General features: G+C 49.2%; 1 protein-coding gene across 2 annotated transcripts in view; it reads left to right on the top strand.

Moving 5' to 3' along the window:
* Positions 1-25,467, top strand: part of nectin1b (nectin cell adhesion molecule 1b) — a 172,903-nt gene that overhangs the window by 34,445 nt on the left and 112,991 nt on the right. For both annotated transcript variants that reach the window (XM_076994203.1, XM_076994204.1), the window contains exons 2-4: positions 16,168-16,533; positions 20,901-21,194; positions 23,693-23,810. In XM_076994203.1, the coding sequence (XP_076850318.1) occupies positions 16,168-16,533; positions 20,901-21,194; positions 23,693-23,810 (778 nt within the window). The remainder of the gene's footprint in view (positions 1-16,167; positions 16,534-20,900; positions 21,195-23,692; positions 23,811-25,467) is intronic.

Below are 25,467 nucleotides of genomic sequence, written 5' to 3'. Positions count from 1 at the left end.
CCAGTGACTCCATCAGTGTCATGGTTCTATTTACAACATTAACTCTGGAGTCTGGACTCCTCCGACAAGCATCACGCAACGTGGCTCAAACCATTGAGGTGCTGCAAAATCAGGACTCAGAATGGCAGCAGAGAGACAAATGTGTGTGTGTGTGTGTGTGTGTGTGTGTGTGTGTGTGTGTGTGTGTGTGTGTGTGTGTGTGTGTGTGTGTGTGTGTGTGTGTGTGTGTGTGTGTTTGGAGACTGTCTGCCCTTCACTGAGTTAATCAGGCAAAACGCCGTATGGATTTGCCTCTCCTGCCCCCTCCCGTGCCTTCCTGCCCCCTCCCCCACCACACTGCTGAGCCTCTGCGGGGCAGTGGGATGAGGCCGGCCTCTTCTGCCCCACTAGACTTGCAGATTGAAAACACCCTCGATGGCCTTGTCATCAGGCATTCTTTTAAGTAGGTCAATGCAAGGTTCACTCGGCGAATCCAGTGCATGGCTGGGAAATGCTCATGAATATTTATCAGGCTGTTTTTGTTTTGGTGTGTGAATTTTTCTCTTTTTTCATTTTTTTTTTTAAAGCTACGGGATTACAATTACAAATCCAGCACATCTGCGCTTGTTTTCCCCTTAAACTTGCTTTTAATGTAATGAAAATGTATATTTCCCTGAAACTACAGAAAGAGCAGTGTGTGTTGGGAACATTGCCAGGATGTTCAACACCACGAGTCCCCCACCTGTCATCGCCTTTGATCATTGTTGAAACGTATTTCCAGCAAATACGCGTGTGATTCGTAAATGAAAGATTATTTGAGAAGCTGATCTCAATTATCAGTATGAAATATCTTTTTTTTTTTACATTCACCCCCTTTTTCTCATGAGCAAAATATCTTTAAAGTTTAAAGGAAAGGAAGATTCTAGAATTCTTAGAATCTAGAATGGCTTCATACGACATAGAGGGGTCCTGTCAGTCCAGATAGTGGAACTGTGGCGTAGCACAGAGAAATGAAACAGCCACATCATGACCCAGAGTGGAGTTCTCCATACATTGTCCAGAATTACCCGGAATTTTCTGGCACATTATACTCTACATTAGGTAAAGTACACCGGCTTACCTCAGCTACAGTAATACGACCTTAGAGGAGTGAGATGTCTTACTGGCTTTGTTGAAGGATTTAGGGTCATACTACGCAAGCTCCTGAACTAACCTATATTTAATTCGGAATAAAAAGCAAACATCTTCTGCACATCTTCAGACCAGACCAAGGACACAAAAGCAGAAGAAGAAGAAAGGTCTGGAGCGCAGTGATATGTTTTCAGCCTTTAATTGTGCAAACAGACAAATGTTTTGGCATTGCTGTGTCTTCATTGGCCTGTCTGCATCAGCGTCTGATGAAGACACGCTGGTGGTGGTTAGTTTGCACAATTGAAGGACGCCCTTTCTTATTCTTGCTGTATTTAAGGGATTATCCAGTGATCTTTGTTTTTAGTTAAGGACTGGGACTTAATGTGTGAATGGTCAACTGTCCCAACACCTTCCTCTAGACCAGTGGGTGTGAAACCCAGATTACTGGTGAAAGTGTTAGATCACGTGCAGCTCTTTCAGACTGGAGGTGACTCCTCACATGGCCTCACTATTACCAATCCTGAGTGTGTTTGTAGAGCCACTAGAAAACTCATTAAAGGGAGAAACCCATCTGCTATGCAAATTTCCCCAAATGTGCATCCGCGAGCAGGAGCCTCTTAATGCCACATCCGCAGCTCCATGGCAACGGGGCATCCGAAGATTCCACTCCAGCCTTTACTTGACTTGATTGTGAACAGCAGACGGGCGTCCCAGTAATGGACATCCACCACCAATCAGGCCCGTCGCTTCCCGGTTCATAGTGCACCGACCGCTCCTTCCACTCGCGAGAATGAGTGACCCCTCCACCCACCGACGTACCAATGTAACACCGTTAGCACGTTCTACCCCTGGATTGTCATCTGCCAGAACACCGTGCTAATTCACAATGCTAAATCATTGTCATCTCCACCAAGATGGAGGAAGGTTCCAGAATCTCTCACGCTGCTGCTTCTGGGCTCACAGATGTTGGGGAGTTTGCTCAGTAGCTTTTGGGTGGCAGTAATGATGACAGTAATGATGGCTCTTGCCAGACTGCTGAGTTTACTGTAAAGTCATCGTGTCTGATTCAGTGTCAGAACAGAAGCCTTTTTTTTCGAGAATTGTGTGAGGAATTTGTAGGAGCTTAAAACAACTTGCCACTCTGCGAAGTCACTGTTGGTGTGAAGACTCTCACCAACACAAATGATAGCTTATGCTGGTTCAGGATGGAGACTGTCACCAACACAAACAAAAGCTTATGCTCCTAAATGGGACATTTTCATTGGTCTTCACTATTGTTTGCATTCATTTTCCCAGCATTCAGTGTTTCATTTTGAACATTTGTCCTCTGACTCGTATGTTCCAGCATTTGAACGTAGCACTTTAGGTAACACAGGCGCACCAAGGTCAAGCTACCCGGAAGCAGGACTGGCAGGACAATGGGCCTCTGTGTATCCAAAGCGGATCATATCAGGTCAGGCAGGTTAGGCTAGTGGGGGAGGGGGAGGGGCGGGGTGGACTGGTGAAACAGGCCTTACCCAACGAGCCGACCTCACTGGGCAGATCCAGACTTGCCCAAAGGTTGCTGTAGTATCTTAATCACCGCACAATGGCGCAGAGTAGGGCCATTAATGGCAAAAAAAGCAGCAGGCCTGTATAATATCAACAGCATAAGGAGAAGAACTGAGCTAGGAGAGGAACTGAGCTAGGGGAGAAACTGATCTAGGAGAGGAACTGAGCTAGGAGAGGAATTGAGGAACTGAGCTAGGAGAAGAACTGAGTTAGGAGAGGAACTGAGTTAGGAGAAGAACTGAGTTAGGAGAGGAACTGAGTTAGGAGAGGAACTGAGTTAGGAGAGGAACTGAGTTAGGAGAGGAACTGAGTTAGGAGAGGAACTGAGCTAGGAGAGGAACTGAGCTAGGAGAGAAACTAAGTTAGGAGAGGAACTGAGTTAGGAGAGGAACTGAGCTAGGAGAGAAACTAAGTTAGGAGAGAAACTAAGTTAGGAGAGGAACTGAGGTAGGAAAGAGCTGAACTAGGAGAGGAACTGAGCTAGGAGAGGAACTGAGGTAGGAAAGAGCTGAACTAGGAGAGGAACTGAGGTAGGAGAAGAACTGAGCTAGGAAAGGAACTCAACTAGGAGAGGAACTGAGCTAGGAGACGAACTGAGCTAGGAGAAGAACTGAGCTAGGAAAGGAACTCAACTAGAAGAGGAACTCAGCTAGGAGAGGAACTCAGCTAGGAGAGGGTCCTGTTGCTGCAGCATCCTCAGGTCAAACTACTAGGCTCTTTCTTGATAAAGGGAGAAAATTCGCGCTCACTCCGTTAACCTCAGAGGCTCGGAAGTGTAGCGCCAACGTAATCAAGTTCCTCGACATAGCATTGCAATGTTAGTTCCTGGTTTCGTTCAACACTCGTAGGTTACATAGCAAGAGAGAGCAGTCTTCATGACAGCTTTCCTGTTTCCCTCAAAGAGGGCAACAGTCCATACAAAACAAAACCACTGCATCAGAGCTACTGAAATATTAAGCAAGGCAGGCCGACATAACCCAAAGTGTGTGCGACCGCTGTGAAGAGCAGCAGGGTCTCCTCTGATGAGCAGAAACACTCCAGAATTTCAGCAAACAGCAGCTCCAGACACAAAAAAACAGGTTTAATATGGCAGACCGGCACTTCTAGCTGTTTGTTGATTGAGGCAGCTGATTGTGAGGTAGAACACAAGATGTGTAAAAAAAATCCAAATTTGTTTGAATTTTAAATAATTGTGTGCATTCCTTTATTGACACACCATAAGATATGATGTGATTTAGTATGCCACTTACAGGAGCTATTTGTTCTCATGAAATATTTTCCAGTTTGATGGAACTGTTACTCAGAGCAAATAAATGTCTGATGGACGTGTTGAAACTTGCTCTGTTCAGTATCATGTTAAGATGTCCGGAGGGGATTGAGCGGATCTGAATATTTCCAGTAAGGCCTTCACTTTCGGTCTGTGCAGGCAGAATTTCTGTTAGCTACACCTCTGTTCTCCCCAGACGGCTAGGCACCCACGCCTCTTCTCCTGTTCACTGGATCACGGAAGAAAGCTCTCCACACCTCTCTATTTGCAAACAGATTGCATTTTAATTGTGTTTATTTTAGACCTTTTTTTGTCCTTTGTGTTACTGCAATGAATTCAAGGACGTGATGCAGATGTTTGTCTGCATCATTGGGGAGTTGTTTGGGGTTTTTTGGGGTGTAGCATTGGGGGTTATTGGGGTGTTATTTAGAGGTTATTGGGGTGTTGTTTTGGGGTGTTTGAGGACGTACCGCCTGAACTGGGGGGTCGTTTCTCAGGACAGGTAGGGGGAAAATCACTCCCATTACCTGATCCCACAAACCCCACACCTTCTTCCATCCTGTGCCACCTCTGCGCTGATGACTGGGGATATAAGAGTGACAAAAATAGCTTCCATGTTGTTGAGGTCACTGGTTTATTTTCTTGGCCGACACACTCACACACACACACAGGCAGCAGGACGGAGAGCTAGAGCCAACAGGCCAATTTGCCCTTTGGTTTCTGGCAAAAGTGGAGATGCTGTTGACACTGAGGAGTGAGTATAGAAGTTTATTGGGGCCATTGATCCAGCGCAGACAGGCCACACCCACTGGGTGGCTGCCTGGCTGTCTGGACCAGAGGAAAGACAGGTGTTTGTTCCATTGCTGTCCCACTTCCCTGACCCTAAAACTGTGCCAAGGAGCTTGTCAATCTTGTCAAACCATGAAGGGTCCAGCACCAGCCGGAGACAGCAGATGAACAGATAGAGAGAGAGGGAGAGAGTGGGAGAGAGACAGCAAGGGAGCGACAGACAGACCTTCAGAAAGAGAGGGAGAGAGAATGATGGAGAGCAATAGTTGGAAACAGTACATGCAGGTTCCTGGGTACGTGTACCGTTGAGATTTTAAACCAGGCACAGCGGGGGAACAGTAGATGATTGGGACATACAGTCTGTTGACAGGGTGGGGATGTGGAATGAGGATGAAACAGTGATGTGCTCATGAGAAACGCTTATCATTACGGCTCACTTGAAAAAATGTAGTTTACAGGAAATGCACGTGGGTGGGAGTGAGTCGTCTTTCCTGGGATCACCTTGTTGTTTGGGAATTTATTTCTTTCCTTTGTTGTCTTTCCGGGTTTTTCAACTTCTCGTGTTCTGTAAGACTGGCTTCTGAGTGCCAGTGTGCAGTCCCAGTGTGCCAGCTGACCTTTGCCCTCTGGGAGTGCAGGTCTCTTGGGCCGCCACGTGAGCGACAGTAATCTCAATTTGAGCTAATAGAGCTGCATCGTCTCCCTGCCTCTCCCCTCTCTGCTCCTCACACCGTGCTCTCTGATCAATAGTAATACACTGCTGTGATTTGTCAGCCACAGTTATTTATATATTTACTCCTCCGTTTCACTTCAAAAGGCGTCAGTCAAACACCATTGGAGGGCAGAGCAGGCGCAGGCAGATCCCACACGGGGGTAGACTTCACCCGGCCAGCCGGCACAACTGATGCACTCTAAAGTCAAACTGAAGAATATGTTTGAAACCAGAGGCTAATTACGCTCCAATCTTGATGGCTGTTAATGGCACAGCCTTTTATCCTTGCCGCCAAAAGTACATCTTGAGTGCGGCAAAATTGCAGTGAACTCCAGAATAATTGTTACACGTGACTCCTTATTTTACCCCGGCTAGTAGCCCTTATTTGTCCTGGATACTCTAGGGGTTTTTTTTCTTCTTCTTGTTTCTTCCCACCCCCTTCATTTCCTTTTTTCTCTGTTTCATCACCTTGTGAGTTTTAAAGGACCATAAAATGTGTTGTCCTTAGCCATGACCATGCCAGAACTGCTCTCAGCCTGCTGCGTTCCGGACCTTTGTCACCACCGCGTAATCCCACAAGTCCAATTCCTCTGGGTGTTTTTTTGTTGTCTTTTTTTTCCCCTTGCTGTGGGCCCACCCACCGAGTCAATCCCAGAGCAGCGGTGCAATGACGTCAGCAAGATGGAGTGTCCAGACACTCCTGATGACTTCCTCCACCCCACCCCACTCACGCTAGTATCGCTCTGGTATTTAGCTTGTCTGAGTTTCTTTACTTTTCCCTCCAGCTAGGTGATGGACCTCAATCTCCAGCTCCAGAATTATTCTGTGAATAAAAAAGATCTTGTGCCTACAATTCAACTGTTCCATTGTCTATTAAAACATTTATGGATTCAGGCAGAGTAGCTATTAAGCAATCAGCTCACTCTTTAACCCATAAGGAGGCTCTAGAACATTCTGCGTCTAATTAAATAATCATGTTGCTGTTTCTGCTCGAATGCAATCAGCCAGCCGCAATAGCTTTCATTTGAGTGGCACTATGCACTTCTCTAATGGCGCTGAAGCGTGGAGAGATTTTTTGAAATAATGAAAAGTGTCAGATGCGTATCGCATTGCGCTGCCGACCGGCGGGCTGGTTGGCGTGGAGTGTTATTGACCGAAGGACATGCATTAGGGCCGATCGCTTGGACCCAGTCTCCACCACACTTTGAAGTGGTACCTGCAAAAACAATCTGTAGCTTGGGTAAGACGAGCCTGTTGGCTGGAATGTTTATGTGATTAAACCCAAAGTCATGTTGGAGCGCTTATGTAACCGAGAAAGAGTTGAAGCCGGATCTGGACGCAGAACTTTGGTGCATTTTAAGAGGTGGTTTTACATCGGAGTTGCTTGATGCACACCGCTGATTGGACAGTGCACATCAGCCCAACCTCGTCCTTTGATCTTCTGTGTGTTGTGAATGGATGGATGCATGGATGGGTGGGAGTGGGTGGTGTGTTGGTTAAGTGTTGAGAACACTGCCTTTATGCCCAGAAGAGTGAGAGTGCAGTGCAGTTGTGGTGAGCATTCCGATGGTGGTGTGTGGAACATGGGACGCTCCCCAAATCCCAGTGGAAAGAACCATTGTGGTCATAGCTCAGGAAATGGTACAGTCCAGCGTTCTCCGAGCTCTGCCTAGAAACATGGCGTGCCTTTTTTTCCCTGCCTCTCTCGGATGAAGTGTTCAGTGATCACATGACGACTTTCAGGCGATAGTCCGTGCGTGAGAGTGCATCCCAATGTGTTTCTTCTCACATCATAATTGAAGTGCCTCCCAAACTGTAAGTGCTTGTGAATAACTTCGCCATCACCCACCATCTTTGCACGTGGATGCACCTTAAACATGTCCAGCCCTAGATGTACAAATTCAGAATGATTAAAAAAGAAATAAGCCGCTGGCGTGCAGGTGGTGTGAGGAACCACATGCAGCGGAAACACGGTGCCGCCCTTCCGCTCTCTGGCAGCTAAGCCATCCATCCTTGTGTGCACTAATATGTCCTGGCGCGTTTACCGCACACCTCCGTCGCACTGCTAACGGCTACGTCACATATGCAATACACGTACAACATTCATACTGCCCGAGTGTATTTCCCATCCATAGGGCCATTCAGATCTACCAGGGGAGTCTGCAGAAAACCCATTAGAACATCAGCAAATATAATTACTCCTAGTAAAAATATTGCTATAGCTAGTTGTTAAACACGTGTTTAACGTGCGCGGAATAAATAACGTAGCAGCGGCGTTTTACAGCACCGGCATCTGCACGCATGTCTCTCACGTGTTCTTGGCGGGTCACACGCCAAGCGTATGTGTTAATTGCTCTCCGACACGATGTTCTCTTGACACAGGCCATTCCAGATGCTGCGCGCGAATTCCCCCTTAATAAATCTTCAGTAATGAGACGCAGGTGCAGCGCTAGCGGACGCCCCCGTGATGCTCACCACGACGACACCGCCGCCAAACGCCTGTTTTTCTCCCTGGACCTGCTACAATTAGTCGTGCTCTTTGGAACCACCCCTACACCTGTCATTAGACATGCACGCATACCCTCTCACACCAGACTCTGCCATCTCACTTCAGATATCCATGTTCTTTGTCCTCTCTGGTCATTTTTCTCATCAGCGCCCTCTCCACTCTGCGCGGCATCGCTGCATTATTTATTTATTTATTTATTTGCGCACACAAATGCTTGTGTTTGTTCTGCTGCCCCTGACTTCACCGTCATCATAACAGAACATTCCCGGCCAATTGGGTTTATCTTATCACTTGGCCAATCAGAGAACATGTTGTTCTATAGTTGTGCTCATCTGCTCATAGGTACCTGCTGATTATTAAGGATCCTTTTCCTTTAAGAATGTTTAATGTAAAAAAAATTTTTTTTTTTTTTTTTCATTATTTGTACTCGCCATACAGCTGAAATTGGAATTTTGATCAAATCTCCAAAAAGTAACATTCTATATCCGTACTTAATTTGCTTGGATTCACCTGTTTAATCAATTTCCTTATCAGCGGTGAACCCATATTTTCCCATGTCATCAGCGTTTCAGATTGCACCTTCTCCAGATTGTGTCTGGAGTCTTGGCTCATGGGAGCTGATGTGGGATTTGCCATGGAAACAACCCCCCCCCAACACCCTCCCCTGCTTGGCTGAGAATTTCCCTGCTACCCGCGTGAAACGCCTGCAGGAGTAGGATCCCTGCATCTACACCTCTCTCCCCCACCCATGACCCCATACCCAGGCACCATCGCTGGGGTATTATGGGCTTTACGGTGTAGCGCACATTGTTTGTAAACATAGCCGCAGCATCTCGGTGTCGCCCAGTGTGTAGACGCGCGGTTGACGAGCTCCCTGCCCCTCGGGCTCTTCCGCATGTCCCCTGTTGTCAGAGCCTTTGTGAACAGGCCGGCCGCCGCCTGTTGTAATGTTCCCGCTTTTTGCTGGATGTGATGGAGAAGCATTTTACGAGGTCTCTTTCGCGTGCGGAGAATGGCTCCGTCACACTGAATAGCCTGGGATGTTATTTAAGGCCATCATCTGAGTGGTGTGTTCGGCTTACCGTAGGTTTAACTCCCCCCAACTCTCTTACACACACCTAAACACACACACACACATACAAACCCACATGCCCCTCATAACTCTTATCAAAGCCATCTCGCCACCTCCATCCCTACAGAGTGGTCGTCACAGGCTGGTAATCCATTACTTAAGACCCCTCGGTAATGGCCCTGGTTCCTGCTTATTCATTGATTGGTTTATTTCTGCGCTCAGATGTCTAACAGCTGTTATAGATTTAGCGCCGCAGAACGTGGCTTCCTTGTTCGAAAAATGAACATATAAATGTGTGCTGGGGCCAGAGAGAGAGAGAGAGGGAGAGTGTGTGTGTGTGTGTGTGTGTGTGTGTGTGTGTGTGTGTGTGTGTGTGTGTGTGTGTGTGTGTGTGCGTGTGTGTGTGTGCCTGTGTGTGTTAGCTCTCCCTTTTTACAGCCTTTTATCATCTTTCATTGGGCTTGTTTACAGTCATGCTCTGTACTGTTTTCCTTGGTACTGATCTAAAATGAGAAGACAGGTTAGTAATGCCTTCTCTAGCTGTTTACACATGGGACAGAGGCTTGTTAAGCTGTTATAATGCTGCTGGAGATGTTTACTTTGTAAGCCACTGTTATTCAAGTCCGCCAGCCCATCCTTACACAAACACACACAGTCCTCTCCTCGCGCGTAAAACGTACCTAGAAAAGGCACTTAAGGAGAAGTGGAAGTGCTGTATCAACGTTTTACTTGAATTAAAGTTTCAGAAACACATGTTTAACACATTAGACATTTCTATTGGCTTGAATAGGTGCTGTGGGAACTTATATAACACTGCAGATTGTCCAGATATCTTCGCTAGCCTGAAGTATAATTGGACGTGGATGCTGATAGGTCTATTTCATACCTTTTTAAATTTAAGCTACAAGGGCTTGTTGGAAGTCTAATGTAAAATATTTAACCCCAGCACATATTTGTGTAAAATCAAGTGTCAGTTAAATACACATGCATTTAAAATAGTTTTTTATTCGCCTTATTTTTCTTATATCCTACACAAACACACACAAGCACTCACACACCCAGTCCACACTGTCTCGCTAGGTCCACAGCTGTCTGTTAAATATGAACATGCATTATTCATTCAGATGCAGTCCTGAGCAGAGCCTCAGAAGCTCTTCTTTCAGGGCCACAGGCCGCCACAGGCTGCTCCTGCTCTCTGCTGCCCCCTGTGCTGGTAATCAGCTACTGCTCCATCCCTTACTTCCCGAGTAATCATTGACTGCGTCCGTTGGGTTCGCCCACTCCCTCCCTCCCGTTTCCCTGACGCTGACAGGTTGGTTTTTATCTGGTATCAGGGATGATGTCATTCATTGATGGGGCAGGTAGTGACAGAGTTGTTTGTTCTTCTTTGGAGTGCAACCGAAACCATGACGATGCCTTTGCTTGTGTATTTAAGTGTGTGTGTGTGTGTGTGTGTGTGTGTGTGTGTGTGCATGTGGGCGTGTGTGTGTGTGTGCATGTGGGCGTGTGTGTGTGTGTGCATGTGGGCGTGTGTGTGTGTGTGTTTGTGTGTATTGGCGTGTGTGTGTGTGGGCGTGTGTGTGTGTGTGTGTGTGTGTGTGTGTGTGTGTGTGTGAGAGAGAGAGAGAGAGAGAGAGAGAGAGAGAGAGTCTTAGATATGCCTGGCCTCTTTGTTTATAGTAGATACTCACTTCTGATCCTTCAGCATTTATTTTGGGCTATTAGTGTGCCAGAAACTGACCATTTGTGTGCGTGTGTGTGTGTGTGTGTGTGTGTGTGTGTGTGTGTGTGTGTGTGTGTGTGTGTGTGTGTCTATGTCTGTAACCAAGGTCACATATATAGAGATACACCAAAGCCTCCTGGTTTCCCTTTAAAGTACACACAGACACACACACACACACACACACACACACCCCTTAGCACTTCAGAGCTGGTTTCACCCTGCATGTTTAATGGTAGAGGGGGGATCATGCCTCCATAACAACATGATTATCAGAGTGTCTGGCACTGCACCTGTTAAATCAGCGAGCTTATTACTGCACAGATCAAAACAAGTACGAATGCTGACAGACCACAGTGCAAAAGATGAATCACTGTTGTGTGTTTAAAAATAGGAAGGGAAGGTGAGAGAGAATGAGAAAGGGAGAGAGAGAGAGAGAGAGAGAGAGAGAGAGAGAGAGAGAACAGAAAGATTAAGAGAGAGGTTCTCGGGTGCTTGTACTACCCCGTTATCATTTCTGAAACTCCTTACAATCGTTTATATGGGGAGGTCTGTGTGGGGTCAGTCAGGACCTAGAGGTGTGTGTGTGTGTGTGTGTGCGTGTGTGCGTGCGTGCGTGTGTGCGTGCGTGTGTGTGCTGTACCCTAGAGTGAGTTTTAGCTGTATCTGCCCTCTATAACACATTGGGGAAGAGAACATGGGGGGGGGGGGGGGGAGTTCAGCGCAGCCCAGCAGATGGCAGACAGTCCTTCTGGAAGTTGAGCACTGAGAAATCCACTGCTGTGTATATGTGTGTGTGTGTGTGTGTGTGTGTGTGTGTGTGTGTGTGTGTGTGTGTGTGTGTGTGCAGTGGAGGAAGGCAGTGGTGATGACCATCTGCTGCTTCTCTCTCCACCTGAGTGCAAATATTTACGCAGGCAGACGCAGTAGGTGCAGCTGCACAGGAATCCAAAGGTTGTGTTTGATGGAGGGATGTAAGCACTGCACTGACGGGGACACACACACAAGCAGGAGTGTGTGTGTGTGTGTGTGTGTGTGTGTGTGTGTGTGTGTGTGTGTGTGTGTGTGTGTGTGTGTGTGTGTGTGTGTGTGTGTGTGGATCTCCTTCCTCACCAAACGTGTTGGTGTGCGCCCTTAGTCTCATTTTTCTCCGCTAGTTTGATCCAGTGCTATGACACAATGCCTGGCTTGCAGCGCCTCGGCCCACTGTGAGGGGAACCTGCGGCCCGCCCTCCCCTGTGCAGAGGGCTGGCCGCGCTGCTGGGTTGTCCCGCCCACACCTGGGTGTTTTGGGGATGATCTAAACCAGGGGTGCTCATTACGTCGATCGGTCGATCGCGAAGGAAGTGTCGGTCGATCGCGAAGGAATGTGCGTAGATCGCGTCACATAAAATAGTAGTAGATGAATCGCACATCTGCACTGACGGTTGTATTTTGATTGACATTCACGGTAGCCAATCTGCAATCCACTCAACAAATTACGTTCGCCACCCCCCCCCCGCTCAACATATTACGTTCGCCGCCACCCCGGTAGATCTTTCTGACTTGGTCATCTTATAAGTAGCTCACAAGCTGAAAACTGTGGGCACCCCTGATCTAAACAAACAGACCATATGAGTTCCACCATATTACCTCTTGCTTGGGCTGCAGCTTTCCAAGAATGGTGGCCCAGTTTGGGTAGGAGTATGGGAGTGTGTGTGTGTGTGTGTGTGTGTGTGTGTGTGTGTGTGTGTGTGTGTGTGTGTGTGTGTGTACGTGTGTGTGTGTGTGTGTGTGTGTGTGTGTGTGTGTGTGTGTGTGTGTGTGTGTGTGTGTGTGTGTGTGTGTGTGTGTGTGTGTGTGTGTGTGTATTTGTCTGAGCGCATGTGAGTTTGTGTGTGTGAGTGTGTGTGTCAGAATTTGACAGTGGCAAGAAGGGCTCTAGAAGGTAGTGAGAAACCTCACTCACTTGTTTCTCTCTCTCTCTCTCTCTCTCTCTCACACTCTCTTACTCTCTCTCTCTCTCTCTCTCTCTCCTCTCATACTCCTCCAGTCCATTATCATTCTGAAATTCTTGATTGAACAAAACCGGCTTTTCATACATGCTTTAAAGAAACTGCTAATAAGCCACAATAGACATTTTCTGGCATGATCACCTATGTTTACTGTTGCTTGTAGCTTCTGTTTGAGAATTCGAGCAACGCGACTGGTATGTCTGCTACAGCAAACCACTGCTGCGATTTAGATTTTTTTCCTAGTGTGAAAATCTAGTATGAAAACCCTCTCATAAATTCACAATAGCAACGTGTAGCCTCTTGATTGAGGCTTTTTTTTCAGCAGGGTGAAAAACGACAGAAACAGCCTTGCTGAGGTAAAGATTGTCTTCTGAGGTCCGTAGTCAAGATGAGCGAACTCAGAGGGAGGTTTTTTTTCAGACTCTTGAATGGTTGTCAAGTAGCTTATCTGTTGCTCATTCTCACGATCTCAACAGTAAAAGGTTCTGACAAACAGCGGCAACAAAAAGAAAAACGATTTAAAAGTCTTAGCGCTGTCCTCCGTCCCCGTCCACAGCAGATGCTCGGGATCATGGGTAAATTAAAGGCTCAATGCCCAGTATTTTCATGGTTTGTTGCCCCCGCCCGAGGGCAGCGTGGGCGGGAGGCAAACATGGACCCCACAGATGAAAGCAGCCCGTGTCGTTAACCACCCGCTTGGTAATTACACGGACGACGTGCGTGTAGCTAACACCACCAACAAAACGCTATAATGGCAGGCTTTGGCACACAAGTCCCAGTACTCCATGTAAACTCCTCCCATCTGATAGGAGGCCTCGGAGTCACGATGTAGGCCTGCTGCAGAAGGAGGTTGCAGACCTCTGAGAGGTTTCCTCCTCCTGGTATTTATCTCCCTCCGTCACAGGAGACGTTAGGGATAGCTTCTGTGGCTCCTCCGCACACCATCTGACACACTCCGCACACTTGTGTGACTCCCGTCAGTAAGATGATTAGATGTCCTCCCGCCTGAGGTGACCGTGTCCTCGGAGCCGGGTGAGGCAGCGGCCATCTCCTTCCCCGTCTCACACACCTGTCTGTCACCCTTTCACCCAGCCAGTACGGGGCAGAGGGAAATCCAGAGGTGAGGTGCCAGGCCCATCGGGCAGAGGGTGGCATCCTTCCGCGGTCCTGAACTGACGCGCGCCATGGCCATGTCCAGCGCCGTGAGCCGCAGGACAGAGCGAGCTGATTGGACAGCGCAGTGGGGGCAGGTGCTAGTGAAGACAGCACCAACAGAAAGGCAGAAATATTCCTGTGTTCTCTCTCCAGTTAAACACCAGTGCTCAAATGCCATAGAAGCTAGTCAGTCCTTGAGAGAGCTTTTCATTTGATTTATTTATTTTGATAAAAACCACACACACACACACACACACATATTTACACAGTGAGGGCCATTGTTACTGCCAGCTCCTGGCTGTCCTCTCGCCCTTGTCTGGGAATGAAAGGGTGGATTCAGCTGAAGCAGGAGATGTGTCAGGTTTCACTCCATCTTCTCCCATGAATTCAGATGAATTTTCGCTTAGTCATTCAGTGACTCCGGCCCTGCCTGACGGCCCATGCTGCGAAAGCCCCCCCTCCCCCATCACCGCATCACAGCGAGCCGTTGGAGCTGCGCCCCAGGCCTGTCCCTGTCCCATAACCAGTTCCTCCGCTTTCTGTCAGAGTGGCTCGGAGGAAACGGATGAGACACTTGCTGGACTTTCCCGCCGACCGAACACAGGTCTCACATAAGCCTGCAGACTGAAGCGCCTTTTTCTCAATCCACTAAATATTTCCTACAGATAAGTGCTGAGACACACTGCTCTAAAGGGCATTTTGGAGCATGTCGAGGTTTATGAGGGACATGAATTAGTGAAGCAGTTATTTCCTCTGACAGCAGGCCTCTATAGACATAAGATAATTACCTCTTTGACTAGCCGTAATTTTTGTGTGTTTGTGAGCGATGAGGGTAGGATGTGTGTGTGTGTGTGAGGGGGTGTGTGCGCGCACATGTGGTTAGGGATGTGTCTGTGCAGGGACGCACTGCTGTCTGACAGCACCTGAAGGCATGGTGAAGTCGAGGGGAGATAAATCTCGCCTGGGCCTCTTAAGATAACCCAGATCTGTTAAAGACAACAGGATCTGGGAGCACTCCGGAGACACATCTGTCCACTGCCATTGTGTGTGTGTGTGTGTGTGTGTGTGTGTGTGTGTGTGTGTGTGTGTGTGTGTGTGTGTGTGTGTGTTGGCTTGCCACTGAAGAGAATGGCACAGTAAAAAGTAAATAGACACTGACATCTTGGTAGGGAGGCAGGAAAAGGTAAAGTGAAGGATAGAGGGAAAAAAACCTCAGAAAGGGTGAGACAGGAGAGAGGGAGGAGATGGAGGAGAGGGAGGAGATGGAGGAGAGGGAGGGGGCGGAGGGGGCGGCTGGCCAGGAGACGTGTGGTGACATAGTGGGATACAGAGGCGTTGAAGGCCACTGATCAGACAAAGACAGGAGGGTGTTTGTGATGGTCGGAGGGCGGGGGCTGGGTTCAACGCGGGGACAGCGTTATATTCTTTCTTGTCCTGAAGGTCGTGGAAGTATCGTCATGTTGTTCTCAAACGACCCCGAAGTCCCCAGAGCAGAGCTAACCACGGCCAGACTCGGGCCGACAGCGAACCGCTCTGACGTGACTGCCTGCGCATACAGAGCCCAGTACCGGGTACCTGAGCAGGAACCCACACTGCTGCGATTAATAGGTGCCTCAGGCTCTCGCAAAGGCGGTTCGAGAGTGAGAAGTAATTAAAGCTGCTGAAGTCTGGGTTTACAGGGTGGGGCCAGGGCCCTAAGGCGCTATGGGCTTATCTGGGAGAGAGTTTGGAGGGTGTGGCAGGTGGGGTTGTTGCCCGCGGCACGGTGCGGTTGTTTAGGAGGTGGGGGTTGGAAGGCGGGGCTGGGCCTGGGGCAGGGTGGGATATATGGGAGGGGCTTTGCAGGGCGGGGCATGTGGGGCCTATTCTCCTTCCTCATCAGGCATGCAGTGAGCGTCAGGCCGTAGCCAGCTTGCTGTAAATTCCTTCACCCTTAAAGTGTGCAGAGCAGAGTGTGCAGCCACTGTTGCTGTCTTGCTAATGAGGTCTGCTAGCTCCCGCAGTAAGGCAGGGAGTGTTTCAAGAGGTCATACAGCGCCATTGTTGTATGTGTAGTACACAGAGTTACTGGTTCACAGAGTTGCCTACTCTGCTGGTGAACCCAGTCGTGTTTCGCATTAACTATAAATGACAAACATCTGATTGTGCTTAGTCTTGTTCTTTGCAGAGTGAGAGTTCCACAGGCTTTTGTATCATTTTTGACCTCTCTCTCTCCTCTCTCTCTCTCTCTCTCTCTCTCTCTCTCTCTCTCTCTCTCTCTCTCTCTCTCTCTCTCTCTCTCTCTGCAGTGGGAGACGGCCAGTCCGTGCAGATGGACACGGTGAAGTCAGGGTTTGTGGGCTCCACGGTGGAGCTGCGGTGTCTCTTCATCAACAGCAAACCCCCGGTGAAGATCTCGCAGGTCACCTGGCAGAAGTTCTACAACGGCACCAAGCAGAACGTGGCCATCGCCAACCCAGCGCTGGGCGTCTCTGTCCTGGAAGCCTTCAAGGAGCGCGTGAGCTTCAAGTACCCAGCCGTGCGGCAGAGCGCGCTGGAGGACACCACCATCGTCTTCTCCAGCCTGCGCCTGTCTGACGAAGCCGCCTACATCTGCGAGTACACCACCTTCCCCGCGGGGAACCGGGAGAACATGGTTAACCTCACCGTCTACGGTACGCCCGGGACGCCCCCACCACCACATTCCCAACCCCACCTATCTCCTGTCCCAAGCTCACAGGGGCTGTGGTGTCCCCCTTGATCAAGACCCACTTTGAGTTGTCTGTTTATGTCCACCTGCTCTATAGCTGTACCTGTAGCTATACCTATAGCTGTACCTGTTGCTGTACCTATAGCTGTACCTATAGCTGTACCTATAGCTGTACCTGTTGCTGTACCTGTAGCTGTACCTATAGCTGTACCTGTAGCTATACCTATAGCTGTACCTGTTGCTGTACCTTTAGCTGTACCTGTTGCTGTACCTATAGCTGTACCTATAGCTGTACCTGTTGCTGTACCTATAGCTGTACCTATAGCTGTACCTGTTGCTGTACCTATAGCTGTACCTGTAGCTGTACCTATAGCTGTACCTGTAGCTATAGCTGTACCTGTTGCTGTACCTATAGCTGTACCTGTTGCTATACTTATAGCTGTACCTGTTGCTGTACCTATAGCTGTACCTATAGCTGTACCTGTGGCTGTACCTATAGCTGTACCTGTTGCTGTACCAATAGCTGTACCTATAGCTGTACCTGTAGCTGTACCTATAGCTGTACCTATAGATGTACTTACAGCTGTACCTAGAGTAGGGTTGCAGCGGTAACCGGTTTCACGGTATACCACGGTATTAAAATGCACGGTTATCATACCGTGTGCGTCTGCTTATTACCGGTAAAAAGCAAGCCAGCGGAGAAACTGACCCGCGCATGCGCAACTCCGCTCCGGTTCAGCTACTCAGCACACAGCAGTGAGAATGGCAGAAAGTGCATCAGACTTAACAAATGTTAAAGGGTCTCGCGCGCTGTCGATTCGCGAGGTCGTGCACTATGCGCGCCGCGCCTCAGCGCAATGAACAAAGTCATGTTTGCAGGGTTCATACACCTTTATAAGGTGGAATTAAAGCACTTGTACGTAACTTTAAAGGTCCGTTTCAATATTTCCCAACACTTAAGTTAAATATTTATACATATACTCGAAATGATTAGCTTTTTCATCACATTATTTAATGGTTGTTTATTTTCAAAACGACCAATATTAACGTCTTCACGTTCTCTCATTTTTCGTCCGGGAATGACGAAACGTAATGCAAGAGAACTGTGCGGAGTCACGTGCTACGGTCACTAGTGAAAGTATAATTCTAGCTTTTTATGGTCCTTGCTTTCACTGGATGTGAAAGACGCCATTAATTTACATGCGTTCATTTTCAAATTCTAACGTGTCTGTTTTTCATATGTTAAAACCAGACTCGGTGTGAAAGCCTTAAAATAGAAATCTCTATTGTGAGGGTCATGTCAGAAATAAATCCTCTCTTTCTGCAGTATCTGGTTATATTCCAACTTGGCAGTACAACGGACGTTTACAACAGTTGTTGATCAGACACTGACCCAGGTTGAGTTTATCAGATATTAAATAATTTAAACTTAAATAATTGTACTGAAATCCATGATTTAGGTTTCTCTAATTTTGCAGTATTTATATAAACATGTTTACAGCTTTTTTTTTTTTAAAGGAGACATTTTGTATACAATAGTTCCAGGTTTCTACAATAAATAGTTAATTGAACAAAAAAACTTGCAATTTCTTTAAGGGTCAGTGTATCTTTTAATAATATACAAACTAACTGTGATACCGTGATAACCGTGATACCGCGGTATTTTCTGAGACGGTTGTCATACCGTGAAAATCTCATACCGTTGCAACCCTAACCTAGAGCCTACCAGTTTTTTTATGACAGCTTTGCATGCTCAGAAGTGAAGTGGTTGCTATCTTACCTTCTGCACGGTTACAGTTAAAACTGTGTCCATAGTTGTTTGCCTTAACAGCATTTACAAGTGCATTTAAAGCAGACTTGCATATTAAAAGCATGCACCTACCACCTGTCCCTTGGTGTAAAAACAGGCCATCCATGAAAGGGTCCAATAAAGGTTGACTCCACACAGTACAGGAGTGTTGCATTACAGATGTCAACCGACTGTAAACTGTATGTCAGCCAATTAGGGACAGCTGTGCAGCAGACGTACAGCATCGCCTTGGGTATACGTGTGATGTCATCACCAGGGGACACGCACGGATGCTAATACAGACGTGCCGTGTTTCAGTGGGAGTGGCTAGCGCATGGCTAGCTCCGCGCTTGTTGGGCGGTGCTTTGACTAGCCTGTTTTATGGAAGCTGATACACCCTGACCTCTGCAACAAAGCGCCTGTGTGTCCCCTATCTAAACAAATGAAGCCATCTGCACCACAGACATGATGGAGTACAGGAGACCTGCTGGACCGGTTGATTACCACATCTGAGTTTACACTTCACCACAGTAACTGAACTAGTAGTGGCACGTTTGAACACAGAGATATTAGCACGTCACATTGTTACTCCCATTCTTGCAGCATTAATGCATCCTGTGTGTGTGTGTGTGTGTGTGTGTGTGTGTGTGTGTGTGTGTGTGTGTGTGCGCGCGCACTTATAAGAATGTGACAGTAAGAATTAGATAGATACTGACATCTTTCCTGCAGGCAACAACAGTAAAGTCCGTGTATGTAAACGTCTGCATGTTTTCCGGGTGTAGTCTGGGTGATGTTTGTGTGTTGTTCACGTGTCGTCTACATGTTGTCTACATGGTGCCTGTGTCGTTGCGTGTTGTCCACGTGTTATCTGCGTGTGATCTGTGGTCTCTACCATGAGCAGACCTTGTTTTGTGGGCGGTTGTTTTGCAGCCGCGGTGCGTCTCTGCTGGAGGGGACGTCCCGTGTGTCCTTGACCGCGCAGGCCCTGTTTGTGATGTGTTTGTTTGTAATGTGCTCAGTTCAGAAGTGTACTGAGCTCTGGGTGTATCGATCGCCTCTCTCCCCACAACAGAGGAAGCCTTTCTCCTTCACTCTGCCTGCTGCACTCACTCAGTGCAGACATACACACACACACACACACACACACACACATGTGGATGCATTCAGAAACACACACACACACACACACGTGGATGCATTCAGACACAAACACACATGCATGCGCACACACACACACACACACACGTGGATGCATCCAGACACACACATACATGCACGTGGATGCATTCAGACACACACACACACACACACACACACACACACACACACACACACACACACACATACACACACACACACGCATGCACGCATGGGCATGTACACACACACACACATTAAGACAAAGCCATCATGCTTCCATTTCATTAGTGTGTATAAATGGCTGCACAGAAAATCAATAAAGTCACTATGTCTCATTTTCAGTATTATATTTAGTCACCTGTGAAAAGAATAAAGACCTGGTGCTGAATGTGAGGGAGAGGGGGTGGAGTCTCCAGTAGGAGTGGAGAGAGAGAGAGAGAGAGAGAGACAGAGAGAGAGAGAGAGAGCGAGAGAGAGAGACAGACAGAGAGACAGAGAGAGAGACAGACAGAGAGAGAACATTAGCTCGTGTGAATGTTGTGCACCCAGCATGCTTGCAGGTGTAAACTGAAAAGTGCTGGTGTGGTTTTCCTCCATCCGATTGGGTGAAGCTGCTGGCTGAGGCAGCAGCTCTGTGCCAGAGAGGTTCAGCTCCGTCAAACAGCAGCGCCACGCGCCGCCCCACTGAGGCCCGAGCTTCTTCAACGTGCCAAACCCCACAATGGAGATAAGAAGCTGGGAGTGCTTAGAGTTCTCTTCATCTCCTATCAACCTATGACACAAAACCCCTACATCATCACCATCGATTCCCCACTGAGACACACACACACACACACACACACACACACACACACACACACACACACACACACACACACACACACACACACACATCTTCACTTTAGATGTGGGCCTGGGTAATTGATAATTGGCAGCCCTGAAAGACTCTAGATTGGAAGACGTTGGGCATTTGGGAAGACAAGTGGCTTTTGCATCTGTGTGCGCTTCTGAATGATCTGTTTACTTTAGTTTTGGGGAGGGTGGTGCACACTGGGTTTCCTTCAGTTGAATGACACATACCCGCCCCGCCCCTCCCACGGCTCTCCTGGTGCAGCCTGATTGGATGAGTTCATTTTTAAATGTCAGTGATCGAGGCCTGAGGCACAGACACAGACAAGGTGCGGTTGAGAAGATATTGGTTTTATATGAGTAATAAAACACTTCTCTCTGGCTCTTTTTATTTCATTATTGAAGTTTAACAGGCCATTTTATTTTCTCCGCACTAAATCAGTGCTCTCAAGGGTGCTGCACTTGGGCAGAATGCAGATTTCTACTTTTTAATTGTTTCTGACGTTGCGTGTGTTGTGTATGACCGGGCTCTCGTGTCTCTTCCCTTTTTGCAGCTCGCCCCGTGACCCAGATGACCCTCACCTCGCCCACCATAGTCGCCCACCATCACAGGACGAAGGTGGCGACGTGCCTGTCGGCCAATGGGAAGCCTCCCAGTGAAATCAAATGGGAGACGCAGCTGGACGGCGAGAGCACCCTGCAGGAGTCGCGCAACGCCAACGGCACGGTGACCGTGCACAGCGACTACATGGTAGTGCCAAGCCGCAAGACGCACGGCCAGAAGCTGACGTGTATCGTCACGTACCGCACCGAACGCATCACCGACAGTGTCGTGCTCAACGTTCTGTGTAAGGGACAGCCTCGCCCACACCTTACACGCCCACGGGACAGCCTCGCCCACACCTTACACGCCCACGGGACAGCCACGCCCACTCCTCACACGCTCACGGGACAGCCACGCCCACTCCTCACACGCTCACGGGACAGCCACGCCCACTCCTCACACGCTCACGGGACAGCCACGCCCACTCCTCACACGCTCACGGAACAGCCTCGCCCACACCTCACACGCCCACGGGACAGTCACGCCCACTCCTCACACGCTCACGGGACAGCCACGCCCACTTCTCACACGCTGACGGGACAGCCACGCCCACTCCTCACACGCTCACAGAACAGCCCCGCCCACTTCTCACACGCTCACGGGACAGCCACGCCCACTCCTCACACGCTCATGGGACAGCCCCACCCACTCACACGCTCACAGGACAACCCCACCCACTCCTCACACGCTCATGGGACAGCCCCGCCCACTTCTCACATGCTCACGGGACAGCCACGCCCACTCCTCACACGCTCACGGAACAGCCTCGCCCACTCCTCACACGCTCACGGGACAGCCACGCCCACTCCTCACACGCTCACGGAACAGCCCCACCCACTCACACGCTCACAGGACAACCCCACCCACTCCTCACACGCTCATGGGACAGCCCCGCCCACTTCTCACACGCTCACGGGACAGCCACGCCCACTCCTCACACGCTCACGGGACAGCCACGCCCACTCCTCACACGCTCACGGGACAGCCACGCCCACTCCTCACACGCTCACGAAACAGCCTCGCCCACACCTCACACGCCCACGGGACAGTCACGCCCACTTCTCACACGCTCACGGGACAGCCACGCCCACTCCTCACACGCTCATGGGACAGCCCCACCCACTCACACGCTCACAGGACAACCCCACCCACTCCTCACACGCTCATGGGACAGCCCCGCCCACTTCTCACACGCTCACGGGACAGCCACGCCCACTCCTCACACGCTCACGGAACAGCCTCGCCCACTCCTCACACGCTCACGGGACAGCCACGCCCACTCCTCACACGCTCACGGAACAGCCCCACCCACTCACACGCTCACAGGACAACCCCACCCACTCCTCACATGCTCATGGGATTTAGTGGGTTTACAGGAGCCAAACTATCGAGCCTTAAACATCACATAGGTTTGACATGCAAGGCGTTATTCAATGGGGATGCTCCCCTCCTCCCCCCTGTCTCTCTCCACCTCTCCTGAGAAACAATATTTTGACTGTGCATTATCTCATACCCAGTGCACAGCTACTTGTTTCCTGTTGGGAAAAGCACAGGAACGCGAAACAGAAAGCTACAGTATGATGAGGAACTACGATGACGCCACACGCACAGAAAAGAAACTTTGAAACCATTTCGCTTTGGGTTTGAGAGAAATGGGCCGTCCAGTAAAAGGCAAACGGAATGGCCTCTGTAGACCCAGAGCCATCCCTCATCCGCAGAGTGGTGCCACACATACGACCCCGGCCTGTGTCCTCGGGGGGAGGCATCTGGTTTCTGCATGTCAGCAATTTCTGTCCACCCCTAACACACAGCAGCACACCGTCCTGCCCCAGCTCCCCTATGGGAACCAGAGGGACACCAGCCTCAAACCCCTTACCAGGGGAACAAATGTTGAATAGACAAGCAGGTGTTTACCTGTGGTAAGGCACAGCACATATGGTTACCTGGGTAGAGATAACATTGTAGTGTGTAACACACACACACACACACACCTTGCCTGTGTTTCGTCTGTCGATTCGGCACTGAAAACCTTGCACTGAAATACCTCACACTGAAACACCTCACACTGAAAACACCCCACATTGAAAAGCATCACACTGAAACACCTCACACTGAAAACCCCCAGCACTGAAACACCTCACACTGAAAACACCCCGTACTGAAACACCTCACACTGAAAACACCTCTGTCTTCTGCTCACTGCCTACACACAGACAGAGCTGCACTTCCGTGCTGAAGAATTTCACTAATATAGTTGGGGTTGAAAATTGATTTTTTCTTTTTTTTATTACTTTAGAGTAAGATCTTCTATTAAAATCTGACAAAATATTTAGGAAAGCTAACATTACAGTGTGAGCGTGAAAGGTTTCGGTGTGGTGTTTTTGTCTGTGGTTTTTGAGCTAGACCTGGGCTCCGTGTCTGTAATATGAACACCGTTTTTGGCCAGATTTTGTACTTTTTGTCTCCATTTCATTTGCAGGGAAGAATGTTTTTATTTGATCCAAAAAATATGTCAAATTTAGCCATTGAATGAACTGTTGTATGAAATGAAGAGCTAAACACTTTGCTCTGTTGGTTCAAACTCCCAATGTACGCGTTTAAAAATAAGCAGGCAGCGTGCAGCAGTGTAGCATTTGTGGGCGCTTCCTCGAATCCGTGTCTTTTGTCGTGTGCGCCAGGCCGCCTGCTGTGCGCGTGGTATCAGCGTGTGCTTAACGAAGGTGTTGCTTGTCTGTCGCGCAGATGAGCCCGAGGTGAAGATCAAGGGTTTCGACGGGAACTGGTTCCTGAATCGACAGTCTGTGAAGCTCACCTGCGATGCTGATGCGAACCCACCCGTCACCCTCTACCAATGGAAACTGTGAGTTATGCTCTTCTAGAATTCTCCATATCACACGTTCAAAAAATACCTGTATGACATTGGCACATGGCAGTGAGGTGTATCAGATCAGTCACTGGTGGAGTGGATACGGTGGTGAACCACAACATGTGGTGATGTCATGTCCTGGCAGCACATGACTGCAGTCCAGTTGTGGAATGTGCTCGTGGAAAGACAGACAGATGGGCTGGTGGAGGGACAGACAGACTGGCTGGTGGAGGGACAGACAGACTGGCTGGTGGAGGGACAGACAGACAGGCTGGTGGAGGGACAGAGAGACAGGTTGGTAGAGGGACAGACAGACAGGTTGGTGGAGGGACAGACAGGTTGGTGGAGGGACAGACAGACTGGCTGGTGGAGAGAGACTGGTTGGTGGAGGGACAGACAGGCTTGTGGAGGGACAGACAGACAGGTTGGTGGAGGGGCAGACAGGCTTGTGGAGGGACAGACAGACAGGTTGGTGGAGGGACAGACAGACAGGTTGGTGGAGGGGCAGACAGGCTTGTGGAGGGACAGACAGACAGGTTGGTGGAGGGACAGACAGACAGGTTGGTGGGGGGACAGACAGGCTTGTGGAGGGACAGACAGACAGGTTGGTGGAGGGGCAGACAGACAGGTTGGTGGAGGGACAGACAGACTGGTTGTCTAGACGTGCAGGGTGCACAGAGCCTCCGTAGATCTGGGGAGATAAGCCCCCGATGACAGGCGGCAACAGAGAAAGCAGTGAGCATGGCACGTTGCTAGGGAGCGGAGGCGAGAGAAGGAAGAGGTGTTGTTCAAGCCGTGTGACCTGTCTGAGCTTTGTTGCTAGGGGCAGAACTGCGACCTCGGCTTTCTTTAACAAGCCATCGCCATGGCTTTGACTAACGAATAAACAGCATAAACACAGCCTCCTCGCCACCACTCCTTACTCGCCGGCTTCACCGGTGAAATGCATTCTGGGAGATGACCCAGGCAACCCTTCAGATTGACTCAGCGTCTTTTGTAGCCTAAAAATAGTATGCCACACATCACCCCGAGAGCACAGCCCGCCAGGAAGGATGTGGGTACACAGTCGTTCCACCTATAGCATATTTCACTGTTAGTCGATGCCCAGGAAGGATGTGGGTACACAGTCATTCCACCTATAGCATATTTCACTGTTAGTCGATGCCCAGGAAGGATGTGGGTACACAGTCATTCCACCTATAGCATATTTCACTGTTAGTGGATGCCCAGGAAGGATGTGGGTACACAGTCATTCCACCTATGGCATATTTCACTGTTAGTGGATGCCCAGGAAGGATGTGGGTACACAGTCATTCCACCTATAGCATATTTCACCCCGTTAGTCGATGCCCAGGAAGGATGTGGGTACACAGTCGTTCCACCTATGGCATATTTCACCCCGTTAGTGGATGGCGAGGGTGGGACGGCCTGACTGCCGGATGGCGACGGATGTGGCCCGTGGCAAGGTGCTGTTAAAAACGGGCGAATTATACAGTGAAATCGGGAGATAAATGTGGCAATTTGTGGTGTAATTGCAGGGGAAGAGAAAACGTGTCAGTGGGCCAGAGTGGGGGTGGATTAGTGACTGCTGGATCACTGGATGCAGCAACTCTGTGGACCCGGCTGGGTTTTAATGAGAGAGAGAGGGGGT

Source organism: Brachyhypopomus gauderio, chromosome 2, assembly GCF_052324685.1.
Source record: "Brachyhypopomus gauderio isolate BG-103 chromosome 2, BGAUD_0.2, whole genome shotgun sequence".
Classification (NCBI taxonomy): domain Eukaryota; kingdom Metazoa; phylum Chordata; class Actinopteri; order Gymnotiformes; family Hypopomidae; genus Brachyhypopomus; species Brachyhypopomus gauderio.
This window is presented reverse-complemented; position numbering and strand designations above follow the sequence as displayed.